We start from the raw sequence: 19,971 nt of genomic DNA on the forward strand, positions 1-19,971 counted from the left end.
TTACCATATCTTCCCGCAGCTGCTTTAGAGGAGCTGGAGGTGGCGATTATAGGAATTGGGGCGGGGATAAGAAGGGAGGACATAGACTGTTTGGAAGCACTGGATTTTGGCCTTTAGGGGCACAAACAGGAGCAGGGAAAGGCGTATTACAAGAGATGGCAGAGACAAGTGGTTGATCCTGCTTGCAAACTTATCTCTAAAGAAGGTGGGAATTACACCTCTGCTGCCAAATTTCAAGCATTAAGTGTGCAACTCCTGAACAGTGTTATGATACTACAGCTTGATGGCTCCTCTAATTCAAACTCTTGGCCATAGTTCACTGCATCCACGGGAGAAGCCAGGAGAGGAGAGGCAGGACTTCCATGATAAGAATCCAAGAGAGGAGCCTCAGGCATTAAAAAACCCCTCCTTAGACGAATGTGAAAGGCAGGCACTTTTACTAAGTGGTAGGTCTGGGGCTACTGCTCTAAGCAGAAAGAAGGCAGCTGTTAGTGAGCCAGACTGCTAAGCAGCAGTAAAAATGAAGGAAAACAGAGCTTTTGTTCCCAGCCTGAGTAGCCCTGCTCTGGGAGGGCTGCCAAGAGCCTGCACGCTCCTTTCCCCTCTCCCTCTCAACGCGGCATTTGCAGGCAAGTGGTGAAGCAAAACCCACAGGTGGGTAGGCTTCTGAAGTGACATATTAATAATATCTCTCTCCATTTCAGTCTCTTTCAGAAGCAGATTTCAAGTATTGGTGAAGAGATTTGGCACGAGCGGCTGTACCTGCGGACACAGGGTGTAACAGAGATGTGCTGCAGCAGTCCAAGGCAGTACAGCAGCTCTGCATCCAGCCCATGGAGCAGGGTGGCAGCACTTGGGCAAGAAATGCGTTAATATTTATGCAGGATCTAAGGAGGGGATTAGCATCCCTCTGTGGTAGCAGCTGTAGGACTGCCATCATCTCCCAGAGTTCCCTCATGGCGTGAAAGCAGGATATTCTCTTGCTGATAGTTAGATGTCATCCTTTCGATTTCTTGACTTTTGTTTAGTCACCACACGCCAGAAGGATTTTCCTTCTGCCTTTAGTGACTGGTGGTGTTTGTGCAGACACACTGTTCTGAACTCAGAGCTTACTTTGCTTTTTGTGGAATCTGGATACAAACATAGTTAGAAGGGCTTTTAATCAATTTATGCTCCAAATGGTTTACATTTTTTTTCTTTTTTTTTTTTTTATTACATGTATGACTGAAGCTGCTGCTCTCAAAAAGTGTGCAGTGAGTTCCTGTTGTGTACACCAGATGTTTATTCTAAATTCATTCTTTGGAAGTTTTTATGTTGTTGCTCACCCATTAAAAGGAAGAAGCATGGAGATTGCTTGCAACTCAAGTTCTTTCCACAACAGCTATAACGTAAAGGCATTCCTATATTGAACACGCTTTCTCCAAAAGCTATTGTTTAAAATGACCTAAAAATCTCTTTTTTCCCCCCTCTCTCCTTTATTTTTCCAGAGCTTATTTCCTGCTTGTTTCAGTAGATTTTTTCAGCTACCCATACAAAAGAATTACGGTTCCTGCATTTCACATTCACTTCCATGCTGGGTAGATTTATATCTGAACAGTCTGTCCTGGTTTGATGGTACAACCCCCATTAAATAAATAAAAAAAAAATAAAAGGAATATTCATCCCAACATCTGCTGTATTCCAATGAAAGGTAGGGTCTGGCTGTTATGCCAGTAGTGGTCAGTACAAGATGGTGGTGGTGGGGAAGGCTAACTTTAGCCCAGACACTTTAATCTCCCAAGCAAATTAGGTTTGTACTGAGACTTGCCCTCAAAAGGACCCTGTCTTTCTGCTTGGTCTGCGGTGAGATCAGGCTCATGATCTGTAGTTACCCTGTGTGAGGGTATCTGCGAACATTCCCAAGGATTTCCACGGACAGCCAAGGTAGGGGACACAACAAAGTCACATTTTGGTCATGGTGCCACCATCCAAGTCAGCGAAGAGGCAAAGGCCTTTGCACCCCAATTTCACAAAAGCTTCAATCAGTTTAACGAAGTAGCACAGCTCACATCTCCTGCCTCACTTTCCCCACATGCCCCCTACTTAACTCCTGCACATCCCAGCCACACACTGATCCAGGCTCCTGGGCTGCTGCCCACTGAGCTCACAGACATTAAAACCAACCTTGGCACGGCAGAAGTCTTAGCCTGGACTAATTCTGCTGCAACATGTAGCCATCTTAAAATAAAAAGGGAGAAAAATTAGTGCAAAAGGCAGGAAAGACTAGTGAGGGAGCAGGGATGAGCAGACAGGAGTGGGTGGCTGGGATGGGCTACAACCTTTGCTTCTTCAGTGTCTTGCAGAACCCCATTTTCCACTTGCTGCTTGTATATATGCCAAGCTCCCTCCTCCTATATTTCCAAGTCAGCTGTGCACAGATTTATATCTAAAGGCCAGAAGACGCTTGTTAGAGAAATTCACAGCACTTTGGAAAAGGCAAGGACTTGGAAGAGTCTCTTAAAAGTCATCGGAATTAGCAGTAAAGTTTACTAGAAGTTGACTGAGGATTAATTTTTTAGTACATTATTCATCTGCAGGCCTAAAATTTTGCCTGTTTCGAGGTGTCATGGATCTCCCTGAGTAAAGCTGCCTTCTCATAACATTTTCATAGAATCATAGAATCAGCCAAGTTGGAAAGGATCTCTGAGATCATCAAGTCCAACTCTTCTTTTTTTTTCTTTTTTTTTTTTTTGAAAGCCAGTCCGGGTTTCCCCCCTCCCCCCTCCTTCCTTACTTTGGAAAAATCCAGTCCAGTTTTTTTCCCCATTCTGTACTCTGGAAAAATCCAGTCTGGGTTTTCCCCATTCCAGAATTTGGAAAAATCCAGTCCGGGTTTTCCCCCGTCCCCCGATTTTTTTTGTACTTACTGAAAAATATCTTTTAATTTTGCCTTTTCCTCAGCAAAGATCTCCAAGTTTGCTAATATATTGAACCATGATTTTAATGTGTCCTAAAGGGACTAAGATATCTCCAGTACCCTCCATTTGTATGACTGAAATTCAGAGCTCAACACGTTCTAAATAGGCTGTCAGAGGAGATGAAGCATCCTGCCTGTTCAGCTGCATCCTGCTCCTGGAAAATTTTATTTTGCCGTACCATTTTAATTACTCCCATTTGTAAGAGATTGTTCCATCTCTGACTCGCTTCTTTGTTTTTACATTGACCGGTGTAATGAACAATTGATAACTGGCCGCTCTGCCCAGGCGCCAGAGGTGTTAATGGGGCAATTAAACGCCTTGGGCAAGGCTTCTTCGAAGCCGTTTAAAGTTGCACAGGCGGCATTTAAGGCATTTAAACACTTCACACTAACGAAGCCACTTCCATCAGCTGAGGGACGCGCCAAGGGTAAGTTTTGGAGGCTACCAGGAGCCCCCCGCCCCGGAGCCCAGCGACTGAACATAATGGCGCACACCGATGTCTTCATCGACCTGGGGGGGCATTTTGGGCTGCTCGCTGGCCCCCTGGAGAGTCTACAGCAGAAAGCTGCTACATTTTCCCGCCTTGGCAGAGCCAGCCTGCCCGGATACCAGCAGCTTCACCGATCGACATCGTGAAAAGGTCCGCCCGGAGCCAAGGTGGCCGCTGAGCGCCCACCGGGGGGTATTTACGGCAGTGCCCAGCGTTGTTGACTGGTCCAGTCCAGCCGATGTTGCCCAGGGTTCCGTGCTGGCTGCTGGCCCCACTCCTCGCTCCGTCCTGCCTGCCTCCATCCTGCTCGTGTCCCACCTGCCTGCGTCTCCTGCTTGTCTTGGATTCAGTCTGCTCACCACGTGCTTCTCTCCAGCCGTCCTTCCCTGACTGCCTGGAGCTGACTACACCCGGTTCTCTCACTGGTGGTGGTTTCTAGCCTTTCATTTTCCTTATCTCTCCCTTTTCTTCTCCCCCTTCCTCGCTTTTACCGTTACTTATTATTACAAATAAAGTTAATTGTCTGTTTGAGACCTAACATTTGGAGTTTTGTGCCTTAATCTTGCCTTCGAAGTAATGCTCAAAAAGAACCTCTTTACAGCCTCTGAACCACTGCAGCCACAAGAAGGAGTCAACAGAGGAGCAACAGAGAGCTACTGAATAAAAGTCATATTGAGGATTTGAATTTTCTGTGAGAAAATACTTGGATTCCTTCAATGAATACTATGGATTTCCATGATAAACACTGACAGAAATTATGCTTCAGTATTTTCACTGACTTTCTGCTCCTTGATTTCTCACTCTTGTTTTAAAGGTGTGGAATTTTCTGAGCAAGTGGACAGTGGTTAAGTGGAACTACACTGAAAAGTAATATCAATTCAAGGCTGAATCTGGGATTAATGCATAAAAGCACTGCTGCAACTCCTGGAATTCCTGCTAAGCCACAATTTCCAAGTTATTCAATTCTACTGGAAATAAATAAAAAACTAACCAAACCAACCAACCCAAAGCAAGCACTATATTAAGAAATACACAGACATTAAAAATATTACATATACATTCTGTGGAATCATTTAAAGCAGTTAATGTGATCCTTACACACTTTCCAATTTTCTGCTTGCTACCTTTTTTCCTTATGCAGGTAAAAAACCAGGCCCAAAGTAAGGCAATCCCAACTGCTGCACCCTTTTCTTCTCAAAAGGCCTCGGTATCTTAAGAGCTCCAACCATGTCTTCAAACAATAAAATAAAATAGGGGAACCTGAGTGTTCACAACCACTGTATTCAGAGGTGATCTATCAAACCCCAAATAACCTTTTTGGTGCTGCACAGAGATAGCACCAGCTGGTACAAACCTGCTAAAAATTCACAATACCAAAAGGTAGAGATTAAGTTTTCAGTATTAAGTGAGAATCCTCCAGGTTTCCACAGTACTGGAAGGCTCCGACTATATTTCTGGAAAATGCCTTTTTCTGAGACAGATACTTCAGTTTGTAGTAGAAAGAAGAGAGAAAGGGGCGCAGCTCAGTTTTATACTCCACGCTCAGTCTTCAATTCCCAAATGGACCCGAAGAAGCAGATCCTGCCATCTGAGATGGAAACCTAAACATGAAGTTTGTCTTTATTTCTCAACAGAATTCTCTCACTACTCCTCCTCTTCTGTTCCTTGTCATAACATTCAGAGTTTCTGAGTTTGTTCTATTCTCTTATCGCTGTTGTTCTAGATAAGCATGATAGTGAGCTAAAACAGCACCTCCCTTCTTTAGCAACTATTTTCCACACTCATGAACGATCCCAGAAATCCCTTGCAGCATAATATAGTGAGAGAAAACCAACTCTGCCAGTGTTACTTGGTGTAGATTTAACCAGAAGAGAGGGCAGTGAAAAGAAACCCTGAATTTCTACTTGCCTTTTTGTAAATAAAAATGTTTCCCCCATGAGTAGAAAACCTATCACAAACACAGCTTGAAATGCTTAAGGATTATTTTTAGCCACCAATTAAAGAAGTTCTATATGTCAAATGAGGTATTAACTATGTGTCCCCATCATCTTTAAATTGCACTCTCAGATAATCCAACATCACAGACACCAATTAGCCATGTATTTAGTTTCAAACCCTTTTGTGTAAACTGCAATTTCTTCCACACCAGTTCATTCAGAAATAATACCAATTAACTCAGTAGAATCCCACAAATTATAATGGCCACATAAATTACGAAGGCTGCAGGATTAGAATAAGGCCTTGCTATCTTTGAAGTCTGCTTTTCCTGGTATCTGCTCAACACGCTCATTTCACTGAATCTGCAAGAATTGTAAGCAATTTGGTAACAAAATGGAACTAGAGTAGGACTTGCTGTCTGCCAGCTACTTAGTGAAGGGAAAGTCTGGCAGCTTTGTGGGCACAAATCTCTTGGGGTTATTGGCTTATGTGAATAAAGAAAGTAGCTCTTGACTTTATTTTTACTATTGATTTAGAGCCTTTCCCAAAGAAAGAGAGTGAATTCCCCCCATCCTTGCATGGGTATGGGGGCAGGAGCAACTGTTTGAATCATTACAACTGCACTAATTGAAACCTGTAGCCAAATTTACATGAAGAACTTTCACAGATGAGGCTAATGAGTTGTGCCTACATCAATGCCCACAGTAAAGAAGATTGTAGAATCACTCATGGCTTGCAGTTCTCTGCGCCCACAAAAGAAATGCCTCCTCAGCAACAACTGTGTGCTCCTAAAGTGTAGTAAACTGGCACTTCAGCAGCAGATGCTAGTGAAAAATTATTTCAGTCATTTATTCTAATTGATTTAAGATCTCATGTGTCTTCCGACAAGCATAAAAACCTTTTAAAGTCATACAAACAAGAGACCCAACAATCCTAAATACATAGTCCATGGTACAGTAAAATGAAATCAACACACAGTAGGGATTATCCTTTTTATTTTCTTAAGAAATGGATCAATGAAATCACTGTGCTCCAGGAACACACTAAAAAAAAATTAATAGGATTTTTACACCAGGTAGCCTTCCCCTTAACAAATTTTCACATTGCTTATAATAATGCAGATTGGGCCTGGAATAATAGAAACATGAGTCCAGTGCAACCCCAGAGCTATGTGATAGCAAGTACATTCACAAACCCCCCCCCCGCAATTCCTCAGAACACCTGCAGAATCCCACTTCTACATCTAGCTAAAAATATTCTTGTCAAAATAGAAAAAGATTTTTCTACAAAAATTTTGGGGGAAGTCATGACACTTCATCTAAATTGCTTTGCAGACAACTAAGAACGATGATCAATCTTCCCGAGACTTTTCCGTTCCATGATTTCACCCGGATTTTCACCCGTTCCTAAAAATAGTCCAACATTGCCACCATGTGGTCAGGGATGGGCACGTTCACCGGGACACCTGCACAGAGAAAACCCAGGGCAAACACCCAGTCAATGAATGACCACACTGCAAGTAAAAAAAAGGGAAACCGGATCCCGAGAACTGAGTCCTTATGCAGGGAAACCAATCCTAAGCGTGGACCAAGATAAGAAAAATAATTTAAGATATTTTGTGATTAAGTCTTCAGTATCGCAACGCTCCCCTCGCTAAAGGCACAATCCATTTCCACTCTTTTTTTTCCTCAGTACAGCATGTCTTTGCCAACAAGCAAAATCCATGTGCATGCAACATGTCCAAGACCATTCATTTCTTCAAACATAAACATACTTGAAAAATTTCGAAATCTTTTTTTCCTGGAGTTCAGGAAGCAATGGAAATTGAATTAAAAAAAAAATAAAAAATCATCTTTCACATTGACTTCTTCATCGCCGCCTTTCTCACACTGAAGAGATATGCTTCATAAATAATATTTAAGAAGTTGTCATCATTCTGAAAAAAACAAAACAGGTAGTTGTTAGCAGGATAGGAACTTGGAGTAAAGAGATTAGAAGGTCATTTATTCCATTTTATGGACCAGATACTTTCCAGCCTTACTCTGTTTTAAAAAGCCAGCAACAGGAAGGCTATTTCCTTTATGTAAAAATACATATTATTTCCCAGCCTTGCCAGCAGCCTTACAAGAACTGGACGTGACTGTATCTCAGCAAGTAGCAATGAGGACACAGAGAGCAGGTTTTCCAGACTCATCATGGATTTATTCTTACATGATAACCCAGTGACAGTACAACCCTGTAATTCCTTCTCTTTACCACCACTGACCTGGGGATTTCCTTAAACTGTGTCCTCCGTCAGGTCAGTCATAATTCCAAGCACGTCTAAAGGAACAGTGAAACACCCTGGGTCTTGATCCTATACTAAATCCTACCTGGGCAAATCCTTGCATCTTGTTTAGCTCTTTTAGGCTTAACACTCCTAACAGATGCTGCTCCTTTTGCTCTGCTGCTTAACTTTTTCCTTCTGAAGAACAATTTGCAAGAATGAGTCAGCCCACATTAAGAAAGAATATTATAAGTAGCTCACATAAACATATGAGGATAATTACAATCAAGATGATATTTGTGGAAAATCAGGAGCATCCAAGACTGTTGTTTTATATAATGGAAAATGACAGCTACCAAATTGGCAGTAAATAATTTCCAGGTAACTCAGTTAATCCTAACTACCACCAAGAAAAGCAGGGTTAAATATATATTTTACAAGTACAGAGGGCAAACCCCAATTTTCCTTGACTAGTTTCCTTTTTAATTTTATATATGCTATCCAGATACTCAAAGTATGTAAAGGCAGGATAATGAGATTTTGTTTTTAATCCCAAAATAAAAATACAGGGAAAAATGAGAAAAGCCACTAATTTGTTAAAGATACTATTTTCTTTCTGGATTTATAACATAAATAGCATTTTAAGTAACTTCAACATTCCATTAACAACTTTTCATTTTATTCCAAAGCCATACAGGCACATAGTTTTGGCCTACAAAGTGGACCCTTAAACCTGTGTCTCTGTGTCTTGTGTTTTGTAGGCAGGTCTTTCGTTATGTAATGTCTCCTCAACTTCTACTCCTCAGATATTCATCACATGGCAAGTTAAGGAAAAAAATATTCATAATTATGCATCATCCCAGAGCAGTAAGCAAGCATCTCATAATGTTGTTAATGCTTTGTCACAATTAAACCTGAGAAACTGCAGCAAAAGGAATTAATATTATTCAGTGTCATCCTCCAGTTCAAATGCTAAGCTGAACTAGTATATATGCATGTTATCTAACCCATAGTTTAAAGGTGCTCACACTCATCCTGCAATTTTAATTTGCCTTCTGAATTCCTCTTACTGCTTATATGCATCTCTGAAATTTTTGGCAGCTGGGATAATCACCCATTATTTATCCTTAGCTAAAAATATAATAGATGTCTCTCTGGCTCATAGGCTGACCTTACAAAGCTTTCATTCATTTTTTTCTTTTCCATCAAAATTATTATCTTTCCTGAACCCAAAATCAGACACATTAATCAAAATGCAGTTGAACCACCAGTGTGCAAGCAGAAGCTCTCACATCCCCAGCCTATGCCATGGTGCCTTGTTACTAGGCAGCCACAGGGAGCACGACTTCCAACATATATTTTAATTATTCATTCAGCCTCTAGACAGACACAACTGATTAGAGGGTGCTTATACCAAAATGGGCATCAGGATTTGATGCAAAGTGGGAGAATCCCTGGTGCTTTACCTGGATCAGGTGTAGAAGTGTTTCCTGCAGCTGCATCTTCGTCATGGAGGTGCTGTTGGCCACAGCTGGCTCTGGGGTTTGCAGAGGCAGGAGAAGGTTGGCTGAGCTGGCAGCAGGGTCTTGGCTGGCCCCTGCCAACCTCCCACTGTCACTGGCTTTTGGTGGAGCAGGTGTGGACTGAGTGAACACCATCGGGGACATCAACAGGGTAGGAGTCACAGTGGCAGGAATGCGTTGAGGTGAGATTACCTGTCCATACAAAAATAAAGTCATCAATTAAACCTATCCACTTAATTCTATGGGAATGGAGACGATGAAAACTGCAAAGAAGTTGGCAACAGGCGCAGAGACTGCTGGAGATCGATACACTGACAGAAAACTCCGGCTCAGGACCACCTATATATGGTCTATTTCCAGATTAAAAGGTCTTCCATCCAACTTGAGATTGCAGCAATGGATTCAAGTGTGATTAAATCTATCTGATAGGCACATGATCTTAGGACAAGAGCATTTTATCACAGAAATCAGACCACTGTTAAATATCAGTACTTAGAGAATGCAGTTGTAAAGTCTTCTACACAGGGACAGTAAGTCAGTAAGTTTAATCTTTGATAATATACCTACATGCAACTATTACTACTAAAGACTGATCTTTGTACCTTACACTAGAAAGTATTTTCCAATTAAAATTTTCACATTACTTTACATAATATATATATATATATATGCATATATTTTATCTTCTCATTTTCTTAAGGAGAATGGAAAAAATCCAGAGATTAAGTGATTTATCTGAGTCACAGTGATATGGCGGCACTGTCAGAAACAGAACTCCTAACCAACACAGAGTTGCCAAAACCAAAATGACCCTCAAAGAGAATGAAAGCCTTGATGCTGCAGCAGTTCTGCAAGTTCACTCAGTATCCTAACTATGGCAACCTGCAAAGATGGGTGTCAAATAATTTTTAATTTCAAAATTTGCAATGCATCTTGGAGCTGTAAAACATGTGGGATTAGCAAATACTACCAGATGTAACATACAACATAACAGAAAGTTAATTCACTCGGTTTGCAGATATTAGGCCTCTCTCCAGGTAATTCTACTAATAAATCTTAATCCTAAACAGCCATCTTCTTGCTATTCATGTATCCAACCTTCTGCTCAAAGAACAGAAAATACAAACTAATTGATATGAGCTCACCGAAGCTCCTTCCTTTTGAACTGGAACATGATTTATTGCTACTATATAAAGGTGAAAAGCTACTGAATCACTTCAGTCTGTGTCCTGGGTTACATTTCAGTTTTGAAGAAAAATTAAAATTAAGACAATAAAACTGAGGCTGCTCCCCTAGGTATGCAAAACCCACATAACTTAATATTAAAGAACATTCCTATTTTGTAGCTTGTCTTACTCCTAATTATGATCATTCTACCCAAGACATTCTTGAACAACGTTAGTGAGACCAAAACACAAAAAGAAACAGAAAGAAATGAGGAGGACAGTTCTCATGTTGTTTTACAGAAAATTTAAGGAAGCAGAAAGACTAGGGGTTAGGAAAGGCTCATGGATACTAGAGAGCATGCAACATGCACCTAATGCAAAAACCTCCCCTACTTTTTCAATATTTACCCAGTTAGGTAAATATTGTTTCTGTTTCTCAAATAGAGAGCACTACTTCAAAACTCTTGACCTGCAGCTTTTTTCCAACCCCATGTCATGTAATCGTAACAGTGATCATCAGACCTTGTGTTACAAGCTCCTGAATGAGCAGAGGTTTCACTAACTTGCTGTAGGTTTGCTCCAAACAGTCAGGTAGTGCTTATGTTTGCTCACCTCTGCTTGAAAATCAACACTGAATTTACAAGAAAACCAGTGTGAGTCCAAAGTGACATCCCCCTGTGGAGCGAGACCTTCGGAGTGGGCACAGATGTTCTCCTGTAAGTGAGAGGATTCTCCTCCTGCCTCTGGAAGACTGACTGTCCCCAGACACTTATCATAATTTCTGCTCTACTCATCCATGCTGCTGAAGTAACTTCTCTTTAATTTACCTCCAGCAAAATTGGCAGGGTTTGCTTAAACAAGATGACTCTCCCTAATGTGATTTAAAGAATGGATATACAAACTGCTCTGCAAGGGCAGAAACCTCCCGCAAAGGGAAGGTTGGGAGCAGCTGGAGGAGATAATCTGTCCCACTGACATGGCTGAATCTACCACAGACTGTGTCAGACCTAGATAACACATCCCTCGAAATCAAAAGACATTTTTCTCTAGAGTCCAAGGCAAATAAACCAAACCTGAGACAAACTGCCCTCTTAGTAACATGCAATGTCTCCTGTCAAACATGTACACACGCTGTGGTTTAAAAGACATGTGAAGAATTATGTCTTCTCAGTGTAGAAGTGCTTTTGGTAGGACTTGCCAAGCATATGGAAACTATATGGAATGAGCAATATTGCCATCTACTGGTGACACAGCCAACATCTACAGGTCAGTGCAGAACTTCAAACACTTGGGTCAGAAGAACAGAAAACATGCAACTCTTTTTCAGTGCACAGCATTTGTGTCTCTACACAATATTAAAATGTATTTTTTGCTAAGTGTTCATGCTCAAAACTTCTCTCATATAACAAACTTTTACATAAACCACATGGGTTGTTTTTTTGGTTTTTGTTTTTTAATATAAAGGAAAATTTTCATTTCATATTCAGTTCAGATCACCTTGAGTCACTGGGACAAATGACACCCACCAAAAAATGGGATGCTGATCTTGACATTAATTGCAATTCCTATAACACCATACTTTTGCAGAAAGCACTGAAAATGCTCTGTAGGGACATTAACAGCCTTTGGACCGATCTTACAGCTTTGAGTCACAAGTCATAACAGCCCTTCCAAAATTCTGTTGATCAACTTCTTTCCCACAGAATCTAACTTGAATTGCTTGCTCACCCGGCCTCTACTAAATTATCTCCAGCTTTATCAGGTCAACACCTAAATCTCTGAGTCACTAAGAGTAGGAGTCTACCATCAGCTGTGCAACAATGAAATAAGAACAATGAGCAAGGTGCAAAACAATTGTTGCAGTATATAGAATTCCTCCTCTGAAGCCCAAGTGCTCCCTAAGATATCAGTCTGATATTCTGCGTGGCTGCTGGCAGACAGATGACATGGTAGCTGGCAAATTCACATAACACCATGAGCTAAGGAATGCACCAGATCTCCTGTAATGCAAACTGATACCTCTGTTGCTCCTGCGTGAGCAGAATCCCACGTGCACCAAGTGCTCCTCTGGAACATCAGAACATCAACACCCAGTGGGTGCTGTGAGCCTCAAACAGTTTTTTGGTGGCATTACTTAAAACTGAGAACATCTAATCTAAGAATGGCTCAAGAACTTTAAATGCAGTTAATTAAAATAAAGCTGGTTACAATGCTAACATGGTTTTGTCTTTCAAGTTCAATTTAGAATATTTAATTGATGTTTAGCTACAGAATCTTAAATTAATTTTTGAAACAAGTTTAATGCACATATTTGCATTCCTCCTGTGCATTTACAATCTCCTGCTGGAACTGCAGTCAGGACAAAGGAGAGACAATGGTGTGATGGTCACATCAAGGATTCAAGATACCATGCACATACTCAGACGATGTAATGCCATGTACAAAATACACTCTTGACAGAAAAATGCTCCAGGAAATGAGAAAAATGAGCTGCAGGAGAAGTGGCCTTCTGTAGAAAAGATAAATTTACGTCTGGGTTCTTGTAAGCACTTTTAAAACCATAATTCTGATTAACATAAACACTTAAGCACGCATGTATCTATAATCAGGATAACACATGCCTAACACTAAACATATCCTTAAAAGCCCACTGCAGATTAATGCTTTTTTATTGTGTCTTAAGCACACGTTACTCACTGTCTGCATAAGGAATACTTCACAGAATAGGGCTGGCTCCAGACCAGACTGAATGCTTCCAAGTATTATTCTTTGGATTTTGCTTTTTTCTTCTTTTCTTCCCCCCCCCCCCCCTTATTTTTTTTGGTAACTGGCCTCTTCCTTTCCATGTGGGAGATCACAGTTCTTATACCATATGGAGATGCAGCAGAAGCCAATTTAAACTTGGACTTGTAATGTGTCAATTGTGGAAAAGACTATTGCTTTCATTTTCTTAGTGCTGCTGATGGATTTAGGGTGTTCCTTTAATATGATTTTTCCAACAACAGACGCTGTCCAGATACCTCTCTATTCCTGTCAGACTTTTTCGAATTTGCTCTTTCTGTATGCTGAAGTGTAGCAGAAGAGGCAATACCAAAAGACAAATAATTACAGAGAACAAACCTTTTGCAGCGTTTGTTGTCAGAATCTGCTTTGATCAATTTTGCATGAGCATGTGCAGATGTATTTGTGCCAATTCAATTTCGCTCCAATGTCTACTCTGCAGGCATGGCAGCACTTAAAGCCTCTGGTCTACTGCAAGGATAATATTATAAAGATTAACGTTGGTTTTAAAAGTTGTTTTCTATCTTGCAGGGTTTTTTTTTTCAAAAGGAGGCATATTTCATGTGGCTAATTCATGGCTTCCAGAGGAACACAGGCTCGCTCCTTCATTTTTAGCCTCCCTGCCTTTGCTTTTTTGGCAATCTGCTGCATGTGAAAGAGGCCATTCCTTCCAGACTGCAGAGCTTTAGGTGTCCTAAACAACAATTAGTCATGCTTTCATTATCATTTTAGTCTATGCATTAAATCTCAAAAGCAATACTAAATGTGTAGGAAGAGCTGCATCTAATAGTGTTTCGACAGCAGCTGTGGCTGTGTCAGCCTGTGAAGCCACTCCTAGACAGTCTCAATCTCCTTGGTCTGCTCACAGCCATGGAAAAGGAGACTGAGAGTCTCAGTTGCTTCCCTTTTTTTTTAAGGCAAACTTGCAGCAATAATCACAGTGAATGAGACTTGGTTCAGAGAAGACTTTTCTTTTCTCACAAGCTAGTGTTCTATCCAAACTCAAGCAGTAAAATTGTTGTAATTGCGTTATGTCAGACCTCAGTAATTGCCTTTCAATATTGCAACTAATGCTGGCATCGTTTTCTTTTTCATATATACACAAAGTCATTAGCCATAGCAGCATCTGTAGGGATTTTTAATTTGAAAAAAATATATCAGCATATTTCCTTTTTTCTTATTTGTGCATAATGACTGGCACTTGCCTCATTTCACTTTTACCTTCAAAGCAGGAATATCTGAGGTCCTTATGCTGTCAGTACATGTACCAGTGAATCAGACAACTTCTTACATTCAAAGCAGGCAAGTTCCATTCCCAGTGAAAACAAGTGAATTTTTGTGACTCTGGATTCTCTTTTTATTCTTTAGCTCTCCACTGGAAAGTCAGTTACCATCTGTAAGCAACCGATTCTGAATAATTTTAATGACTAATCCCCAAAAAACTCTTTCACACAGAGATTCAAAATCATGCTGCATTAATTAAGAGAACAAAAATAATGATGGCTATTTGCTATATCAAGTTCATCTTCCTCTGACCTCTCTCATGGAATTAGAAAACTTGACCTGTCACAGACTTAGTGACAGATGTGGCCCTTATATTGTTAAATGACTGTTTCAGCCTCTTCACATATAGAACAACTTTCTAGCATAGGGAGGATTCTTGGAGCACATTGAAGTATTCTGTAGTCTTTCATTCAGGCTTTGATAGAAATAGAAAAATAGAATAAAACAGAACAATGGAATAGTTGCAATAGAAAAGCAGCTTCTGAACTTTACACTGAAAAGGGGAATGCTTTTTCAATTGGATAAGTAACTTCCAGACTCAAATACAAGTCATACTCCAGTGCAACACAAGCCTAGTGGAAGGTCTGTCCACAATAAAGGAAGCTGAAAAGAGCTTAGATGCATCCCTAAACAGGACATGTAAAGACATTCTAGTGTAGAAGATCCTTTAGAAAATGAAGTTGTTAAAGATGGTAGCTGTCCAGGATGGGACATTTTGCAATTGCATGTGCTGCTCTTCTGAAGACCAGAAAAAAGTACTCATGAGAGAGATACAGTCTCTTGACATTTGATTTTTTTAAGACACCAATCTGACTTTTAGGATCAAAACCACCAGAATTATGGGGATTTGCTTTTTTGATGGCATTTAGGTACGAGACCTTTTTTCAAAATAATAGATAGCAAACAAAAAAGAATAGCTAATGAATAGCTAGCAGTAACAGGTGTGGGGCAAGACAACTAATTCACCAATATACAAACACTTCAGAAAGCTGCTGTTAGAAAAAAAGGGACGTTTTAGGCATCTTTAGCAACTGGAATACAGAAGAATGCATATCTACAGAGAGAAAGCTATAACTAATTTTGTAGAAAAAAATTATTAAACCCAAAATATTACACTCATTAACTAGCAATGACACACAACAGCCTGAGACTAAATATGGGAACTGAAAAGTAGGTGACTTTTCAAAGGGCCTCTGGAAAAACCCAACCCTGCAGTATTTTTTGGTCATCACTGATGTGCAAGAGATGTGGCCTTCAATACTTACAATACCACATTTTGGTAAATCAGAACTTACCTGATGCTGTTAAAGTATCACCTGCAAAATGAAAGACGTGCAACATGTGGTAAGAGACAGTTACAAGAATATGCTGGCCAAAATGAAGCAAAGACTAACATAATAAATCATCAAGTGTAAACGACTGCTAGAATTTTGTTTATTTATTTATAATTTTTAAAGTTCCCATTTACCTGAAAGAGTGCACTCTGTTTTTCTGTACCCGGTGCCTTTTCTATCCAGGAATCCAGTGGTTTCAGTGTATTTGTAGTCTGAGTAACAACAGGAAACTTAGCTGCCAACGTTGGTCTGCTGGACACATGCAACTGTTGCTCTTGTTGCACTATCTGGAGTTTTTTCAGTAACTCTTGAGGTGAAATCACCCCAGAACTGGCTGCTTGATTGCTGGAGAGAGAAAGTGGCTGTCTGGGAAGTTTGGATTGTTCTTTACCGAGTGTCTGAGCCTCTAAAGTCTGGCCCGGTAGGGACCCGTTGAAATACACCAAAGGTGGCTGGCTCATGTTATTCCCTGTCGCTGCTGGTGCTCCCACAGCACCAGGAGTCCTGCTGAACACGGAAGCCGTCGAGTTCACAGGTGCTGTCGCACCGGGGTCCATTTTTGTCACTGACCCCGACTGACTCTGCAATTTCTGCAGCAAGCTCTGAGTGCCAGCAGCATCCTGAACCACGTGAGATGTCGCAATACCGTGAGAGGTCACAGGCTGGAAGAGTCCTGTGAAAGTCTCCCCCGCGGGGTGGATGTTGCCGTTTTCGCAGAGCCGGTTCTCAGGGAACTCGGCAAGGGGGTGGAGGTCTGTCCCACGCACCATCAGCTTCTGAATGGCGGGGCAGAGCTGCTTCTCCGCAGACGGCGACTGCCTGCTGGGCTCCTCGTAGGACAGCGAACGTACCACACCCTGCCTGACGGGAAGGTTCTCCTGGTGCTGCTTGTTGAGTGGTTCTGAGACATCCTGCTTTCCAAACAGCGCTGTCAGAGACAAGTGCTGGGGTTCAGGATCCGCATTCTGTGAGGGGACAAAGGAAAAGAGTAAGCGTAGTTCCCTCGTGCCTGAGCCGCATTAAGCGGTGACAATATTTAGCCAGCGGTATTCAAGGAAAAGCTGAGAAAACTGCTATGCTCTTTTTTCCCCAAGAGGATTTTTAATAGTTTTGTCACATAGGAAGGGCAAGAAGACTGCTGCCAAGCTGCTAATGTGGGAGAAAAATCACTGAATCTGAGATATAGCAGTGGCTTTGCTTTAAATATCATGAGAGAGCATTTTCTCTTTCAGCCATCAGTGCAATATTAGTAAGAGACAGAAATCTGCCTGTGTATGAAGTAGGGCTGCTTCTTGTGCATCTGCTGGTCACAGCTGAATTCAGTTTTTAGGATTTGGCAGTGTGATTTGGCTTGAAGATATATTGAGACTTTTCTCTATTTAGATTAAATTATTTTACCTAAAGAAAACACAATAAACACAAAAGCTGTGGTCCAGCAATTGACTAGATAAACTTGTGATCAAAGAAGCATCTAAAATTTGAAAGATTAATATTTCTTTGTGGCATCAGGATAGCATGTTTGCAATTCGCGTGCTTCCACATCGTATGGGGGGGTTGGGGAGCTTTTATAAAACAGATTAGTTGTGCATTAAAATCATTCCTTACAGTGGTTCCATCTCAGATTCCTGCACTGACCTTCCCACTCAAATAAATATTCCTACAGGGTTACTTGATTACAGCAGCACTAGTCAGAAAACACACAGCACATTTTACCTTGCTTTGCTGAGAGAGTCGTTGATGCTGGTTTTCACTAGGCTTCACTGGAATCGGTTTGATTAGGTTGGGGTTGTTATAGATTGCAGAGGAACTGGTTATTTGTTTTGGCTCTGAGCAGGTCTTACACTGCAACAGAAAAGAAGTATCTTTTAGCAGGTGTGACAATACCCTTTCCCCATAGTTCGCAACTGTAGTAAAATACAGACATAAACAGGTATTCAATAACCAAAAATGCTAATTCCAGCACTGATTATGAAGTATCATGCTACTGGAAAAACTATAACAACTGCAACGTAATTTTCTGGAACCACGAGGCATATGAAAAATGAACACTTGATTCCAACATTTCCCTAGTATGAGACCTCCCTCTAATTTAAATCTCAGTACTTTTTTTGATCTTCTGCTTTTCCTGCACTTAACAGAACATAAAATAATTTTTAAAAGCACTTTAGAAACCAAGCAACAGACATGCTTTTCCTGCATCAGTAGGCAGCTAGAAGTAGTTCAGATCCATAAAGGATAAATGTGCCCATAAAGAACATTTAAAATGCTTTTTTTAAAAAAGCAGAATTATAACTCAAACTCTTTTACATAAATCTTCAGTTTGTGGGAACTTGGAGGATGCATATACCTGCACAGAAAATTAATGAAAGATTTAATCAATTTGTAAAATCAGTATGTTTTCTTATTAAATATGACAATATTAATAACAAATTTATAAAAAGATGGGCAGAGACAAATAACTAAAAGTGGTCAGGGACACGGAATGACTGCCATATGAAAAGGGCATGATTTAATTCAGAGAAAACCCACAGAAAATGCTGCATGAAAGAGACATAAAAGGAAAAGGTGAATAAGATGCTCCTATTTACACTGTAAAGTATAAGAATATAGTCAATGAAACTAAAAAAAAATTGGGTATACAAAGAATGCTACTGTCAGTAGAAAAGAAAACAGTATATTGGAAGTCATTGTCACTTGATACAATTGAAAGCAAAAAACTGGAAAGACTTTGAGAAGAATTATCTAACAAAAAGTTAATTCTATCCAACAATAATATTCATAGTTAATTATCTGAATTTGATGGGCTCTAAATTTTACACTGCAAGACAAATGGCTGGGTGAGGAATGATCAGTTTTGGTTTCTCATTCTTTCCTCCAAAAAGCCCAGCCTTGCGTGTTACTGGGAACAGAATTCTGGGCTGGGCAGACTATGTGGGCACACAGCAGAGTCACTGCTGTGAGATTATGAAAATGCCAGTGTTCTTTCCAGAACTTTCTGAGACAAACTCCTTGGCTCCTTAGGCTAGGTGAGAAAATAACCCCCACTCTCAAATATACAAAACTCATCATTTAATCGATTTCTGACACCTACTGCAGCAATAAACAAAGACATACTGGTGCCAGGGCTGCTCAGTAAAGCAGAACCAGAGTTCTCCTGGGGACTTAAGGGGCTCTAGGAGGTCCTGAATGCTTTCTCTGCAACATTTGTCCTCAGGAATCCCAGGCCCCTGAGGCTGGTGAGAAAGTCTGGAGTGATGAAGACTCACTTTGTGGGGGAGGATCAGGATAGGCAGCATGAAGCCCCTATTTGATCTATACTAAAACAAGCAAAGATGATTTTGTTTTTCAGATTGGACAGATCCTACAGGATACTACGTAGACCAAAACTGCACTTCAGCAAGGTTAAATAGCTTTTTTCTCTCAAACTGTTCTCTTTCTAATGATGCTGCTTTTTCTTCAACATACCTCCTTCTTATTGCTATTTTTCAGCATAACCCATAGGAGCTTTTTCTTTAACACGGTGGATAACATACTCTTGAATATTTCACAATGAGTTCTGCAGAACTTAAATAATATCCTTATTTCCTCGGGTATTTTAAAAAGCTTAATTCTTCAGAAACCATAAATACCTTAGATTCCACTGTCATACTCTGCATGATCACAGAACTAAGCGTATAAAAATGAGGCGAGAAGCAGCAGAGTTTAACAGAGTTAACATTATATAAGCATTTTTCAGACCAAATTCCTCAGCAAAATGAACATCAGTATACACAAAGGCCTATGGAGAATGACATTGACCTGACTTGGTATCATTGCTGTGATTTAATAACATGGCTACTAGGCTGGTATCAAACACAGAATAGTGCATTGAAGAGAAAAAAAAGCCTATGATGATTTCAAAAGAATCTGTGACTATTGGAGCTCAGAATATAAGGCCATTTTGGCAGATGGGGAGCATGGCCTTGCTGATGAGTAAGTTAGGAGCACCAGCAACTGTCAGGTAGACAGGTAAAGAAGGTACCAGATGTCATCATCAACAAACAGAAAAAAGCAGCATGAAAGAAATGTCACCATGCTCTTTAGTGATAGAACTCATCAGCTACAACATTTGACTTTGTCTTGTTCAAAACTATGCTCCTACAAAGGATGCATAAGAAATCAAAAGGTTCTAAGATCAAGCCAAAGAAAGGCTGGGCAACACTGGAACAAAACGTGGTGAACGTGAATCAAAA

The 19,971-nt window shown here is 40.5% G+C and overlaps 1 protein-coding gene across 4 annotated transcripts in view; it reads right to left on the reverse strand.

Moving 5' to 3' along the window:
* DCP1B (decapping mRNA 1B) overlaps positions 1-19,971 on the reverse strand; it is a 54,462-nt gene that overhangs the window by 5,193 nt on the left and 29,298 nt on the right. For 3 of the 4 annotated variants that reach the window (XM_032687983.1, XM_032687985.1, XM_032687984.1), the window contains exons 6-9: positions 17,453-17,581; positions 15,874-16,704; positions 9,118-9,366; positions 6,364-7,321 (exon numbers count right to left, since the gene is read on the reverse strand). In XM_032687983.1, coding sequence (XP_032543874.1) covers positions 7,241-7,321; positions 9,118-9,366; positions 15,874-16,704; positions 17,453-17,581 — 1,290 coding nt within the window. In that variant the 3' untranslated portion in view covers positions 6,364-7,240. Of the gene's footprint in view, positions 1-6,363; positions 7,322-9,117; positions 9,367-15,873; positions 16,705-17,452; positions 17,582-19,971 lie in introns of those variants that run through there. The other variant, XR_004357100.1, reaches the window with a different exon arrangement.

This window comes from Chiroxiphia lanceolata, chromosome 5 (assembly GCF_009829145.1).
Source record: "Chiroxiphia lanceolata isolate bChiLan1 chromosome 5, bChiLan1.pri, whole genome shotgun sequence".
NCBI classification, from domain to species: domain Eukaryota; kingdom Metazoa; phylum Chordata; class Aves; order Passeriformes; family Pipridae; genus Chiroxiphia; species Chiroxiphia lanceolata.